The 5000-nt window shown below is 44.2% G+C and overlaps 1 protein-coding gene across 2 annotated transcripts in view; it reads right to left on the bottom strand.

Moving 5' to 3' along the window:
• The window catches only part of LOC139390826 (cyclin-dependent kinase 14-like), a 211148-nt gene that overhangs the window by 74519 nt on the left and 131629 nt on the right, over nt 1–5000 (bottom strand). For both annotated transcript variants that reach the window (XM_071138227.1, XM_071138233.1), the window contains 2 exons: nt 2171–2234; nt 1 (listed from right to left, as the gene is read on the bottom strand). The exon at nt 1 is cut by the window's left edge and continues 48 nt beyond it. In XM_071138227.1, coding sequence (XP_070994328.1) covers nt 1; nt 2171–2234 — 65 coding nt within the window. The remainder of the gene's footprint in view (nt 2–2170; nt 2235–5000) is intronic.

Raw genomic sequence — 5000 nt, 5'->3', positions numbered from 1 at the left:
TCTGAATGGGTAAAGACACAGAGAGGCAATAGAAACATGTTCATATTCATCATCAGGACACATTTGTGAAGTTTTGCAACAAATGTTTCATTGTACAGTATGTGATTTAACAAGAGGATAACATCAGTTGTTACAGCATGATGCTTGCAACGCCAGGATAGTGGGTTTGATTCCCAAGGCCACCGTACTTAAAATGTACGCACGCATAACTGTAAGTCGCTTTGGATAAAAACATCTGCTAAATGGCACTATTATTGTATATTAAAAGTGTGTGTGTGTGTGTGCCTATGGTATGAATGGCTCGGTGTATGTGTGTGAGTAAATGTGTACGAACTGTGTGTGTTACCCTCTGACAGCTCAACTCCCTCATCCAAAACCTCTGTGTGGAGACCTCTGTTTTCAGACTAACACTGTAACTGCCAACCTCCAGGACTAGACTGGGGGAATGGGGGCAGAGAGACAGCTAGACAGCCAACCACGGGTTAGGGAGAGGGGGAGAAGGGAGAGAGAGAGTAGCCACTGTTCCACTACTAGACAGAGGGGGAGAGAGATACAGAATAGCTACAGTTTGAGGTAAGGAGTTATTGAGTGGGGAGGATAGAGAGATGGTAAGACTGTTCCAGAGTCAGGGATTAGACATATATGAGGGAGAGTTGTTTTGATTTCCAGATTACTTCGGTCTTTCTCGAGTGTCTGATATACTGTGGTTATACTAAATATCCTCCAGCCCGTCGTAAAGCACCAAGGCCCTGGGCCAAGGTCAGGCTAAGTGTCATGGCTGTCTACGTTTCAAACCTAAACGGTTGTGCTGCGAACACCAGAGTGAAAATAAACCAGGGCTGTAAACATGGCTGTGAATTATTGAAAGTAACGCTGAGAATGTAAAGAATCATATCAACGTGCTGATACCACCTCTGTGTTTGATTTCATGTCTGGAAACTGATTACAGTTCAGGAGGAAGACTAAAACATGGTCAGAGAGGTAGGATATATTCAGAGGGATAGAGTGAGACAACACTGTCCTCTGGTGGTGGGAAGATATAACTACACCCAGAGTGATAATTTCAACACTGTCCTCTGGTGGTGGGAAGATATAACTACACCCAGAGTGAAAATTTCAACACTGTCCTCTGGTGGTGGAAAGATATAACTACACCCAGAGTGTTAATTTCAACACTGTCCTCTGGTGGTGGGAAGATATAACTACACCCAGAGTGTTAATTTCAACACTGTCCTCTGGTGGTGGGAACATATAACTACACCCAGAGTGTTACATTTTCACAGCTCCATCTGTTACGTGCTAATGATCACTTTGTGGTTGAGTGATGGTGACAATGAGAGGGTTGAAACGGCTGTTAAGATTAGATCATTGTGACATTGAGCATCCATTTAGAGCACAAATAAGAAAATAAAAGGTTCTCTCTATCCCGGGATTCAGTCAAAAGATTGTTCGCCTTACAGAGGAAACAGGCAGTTTGGAGAGACACTTATTAAGAGAGGGAGGTGGTCTTGCATTGGACATTTGATCAGGCAACTGCCTCAATTGCTGATAATAAAATGGTGTATTGTGTGTGCACCTATTGTCATGCAGAGATCATACACTGATCTGGTACACTGAAGCCAGGCCTGTCTGGATGAGAGGAGCAGCAGGACAGAACAGTGTGTGTTGCTCACATAGCTGCCCACGGCAGCAGGACAACATAGAACTATGGCCAACCACAGCCATGGCCACAGGACATGAGATTAGGTGTATGTGTTTGTGTGTGTGTGTGTTTCACACCCCAGTTCCTCTGTAATTGGTCACAGGAGATACAGCTAGACACACCACTCACATCATGGTACCCCTGCTCTCTCTGTCCCTCTTCTTCTCCCTCCATCCTCCTCTCTCTGTCACTCCTCTAATTCCCCCTCTATCTCTCTGTGTGTTCCAGCATGCCAACACTAATCTGCGAGCACCGTCCAGTCTGCCTCTAATGAGCTCCCAGAGGGCAGCAGCAGTAGCTCTAGTCTGGCACAGGGATGGCACCGCGATGGTACGGCTGGCCCACAGGCCTGCCTGAGCTGTGTGAACTACAGAGGCATGCCTAGGTTTACAAAGTAGAACTGGAGTCAACGTCTGATTCTGACTGTTGGACCTAGGGTGTGTGTGTGTTGGTGTATGTGTTCTTCACCTGGTTTGAAGTGGGGCAGAGAGTGGACCCCTGGCCAGGTATCCTCACAGGGGGTGCCTAGGACCTGAAAGAAGGAGGGAGACAGAAGGAGAAAGAATAAGAGAGGGAGAAGAAATGCATCAGACAAACACACGCAGTGTCCATATCAACACATTCATACTTCAACAACAAAGTTGGGCCACAGAGAAAGGAAAAGATGAGATCGTCTCACAGAGAAAACGTTTCATTTCTATGACCAAAGAGGAACCTCTGAATCGCTAAGGTCCTAAACAATGACCACATTTACATGCGCACAGTATCCGGGTAGTAGGTTATATCCCACTTAAGGTCGTATTCGTGATAAGCTGTTTACATGCATCTTTGATATCCTGCTCATGAGTATCCCTGTATCTATGAATAAACAGAATATTCCTCATTCCTCATATGGGTTAAATGGTATAGTAACTGAAATACGAACACTGACTGTAGGTCTATAACCTCTCATATGCAGCATAATATAATTTACATTTTTAAAATCAATTTTTTAACTGAATATTTAAAACATACAATATACTTGCAGTGAAGCCGCTCAACAACTACATCACATGAGTCGTCTAACAGCCTCCATCCAGAGTGACACACAGAAACAACCGGGGTCAACGCCGTGCTCAAGGGCATGTTGACAGATCTCCCACCAGCCCTCCAAGATCTGCCCCTCAAACATCCAAGACCCTCACCGCACAGTTCCCCAAGAGCTGCCCCTCAAACATCCAAGACCCCCCCCCCACTACCACCCACCCTGAGAGAAAATGTATAAATAAGTACAATCACTCCATTCCCCACCCCTAAGACCCCCCTCCCCTCGACAAAATGAACAAAAGAGAACAAATAGAAAGGCAAAGGAAAGCAAAAAACAACAGACATCCTGGACAACAAAAATCATAACAGCGAGGCCAACTGAATATGTTGAGTGCATATATGGCACTATTTACATGTGTGTGTCCGTGTATGTGCACTTTGGTGCATTTGGGAGTGTGTGTATATTGCATGTGTACAAACACCTGCACGGCATCAGCCTCAGGCAACCCGGAATTAACTGTTACATACTCTGGCCTTCAGTGTCATTCAAATGTACTTTTTGTTGTGTTTTATTTTGACTTAATTGTTTTGAATTTGATCTGTGACTGCCATTCTACCCCCCCCCCCCCCCCCCCCCCCCCGCCCAACAACTCCACTCCCACTTGTCTCCAATTCCACATCCCAACCCTCAGCTTCCCTCAGCCCATCTCACCTATCTCTGCTGGCCCCCCCCCCCCCCTTCAAATTTCTATGCAAAATAAACAAATATTGTCTCCTGCAGAATTATGCATTTCTTTCAGAGAAATTACACATAATATGTCTCTGGAACAGGAGTGGAGAAAAATGATCTCTTGCTGTTTCGACCACATACAGTATGCACTCAAGATGAACTGAAGTCTTATCAGAAATGTGTTTTGTCATTTTCTCAGCTTTTCATTTCCTTAAAACAGGTCAAACTGATGACATTTGGACATTTTGCACAGGACCAATCTTTTCACTGTTTTGGAGTTATTCCGTTTTCTCCCCAGTCCCTAAATGAAACAGACAACTTTACCGGTGTTAACTAGATTACTAATGCATTCCTTCTATCAATGTAGGACATTATTCTGGTCAGCACCACTTCATTTAGTCTTCTGGAGTAACAAGTTATGGCAGAAGAGAAGCTGCTCGTGTCAAACTATAGTTGACACGGCCTACCAAATGTAAGAATTATGCAAACATCATCCCACAACACCCATGATATGTGAAACTGAGCACAGACCACAGAAACAATAGTAAATTGGATGTCTACACGTCACAGTACCCTGTCTTGGCTCCCAAGTGGCACAGTGGTCTAAGGCACTGCATCTCAGTGCTAGAGGCATCACTGCATACCCTGGTTTGATTCCAGGCATAATCACAACCGGCTGTGATTGGGAGTCCCATTGGGCGATGCACATTTGGCCCAGCGTAATTTGGGTTAGGGTTTGGCCGTGGTAGGCCGTCACTGTAAATAAGAATATGTTCTTAACCTACTTGCCTAGTTAAATAAAGGTTCAATTCTCCAGGTTTTTCATAACTGGGATACAGGCTTTTTCGGGTTATTGTAAACAGGATATGATGTTTATATACGTCAACTCAAAAGCAGAACACTTGAGTATCCCGAATAATGATGGGATATTGGTGTGTATGTAAATGTGGTCAATTAGTCACACAGTCACAGACATGGTAACCTGCTAACCCTTATTATCCTACAGTGTGTTTACACCAAGATCACATCCAAGAAGTGAAGGTCAGTGTTGTGCTGAGATAATTGTGTGTGTGTGTGTGTGTGTGTGTGTGTGTGTGTGTGTGTGTGTGTGCTAGAGAAAAGCCTTTTGTTGACCTTGGGTGTCAAGCAGAGACACTGAATCAAACAAACACACACAAACACACACACACACACACACAAACACACACACACACACACACAAACACACATACATTGGCGAGGCGTACACACTCAGAGGAGCAGAAACACACCTCACTCACACAGACACACAAACACACATACATTGGCGAGGTGTACACACTCAGAGGAGCAGAAACACACCTCACTCACACAGACTGGGTTAAGATTTCAAGATTTTGTTTGTTTTTCTACTTACCCAGAGTCACTTGAGAGCCACTTGTATGTCTCTGTGTGCAGTTTGGAGACGAATGAAGTTAGAATATTGTTAAAATATTAGTAAAACTAACAAATGTATAAAATATTGATTAATGTGTATAGCTTTGAAAGACAATGACCAACCAC

Source organism: Oncorhynchus clarkii, chromosome 3 (genome assembly GCF_045791955.1).
Source record: "Oncorhynchus clarkii lewisi isolate Uvic-CL-2024 chromosome 3, UVic_Ocla_1.0, whole genome shotgun sequence".
Taxonomy (NCBI): Eukaryota; Metazoa; Chordata; class Actinopteri; order Salmoniformes; family Salmonidae; genus Oncorhynchus; species Oncorhynchus clarkii.
This window is presented reverse-complemented; position numbering and strand designations above follow the sequence as displayed.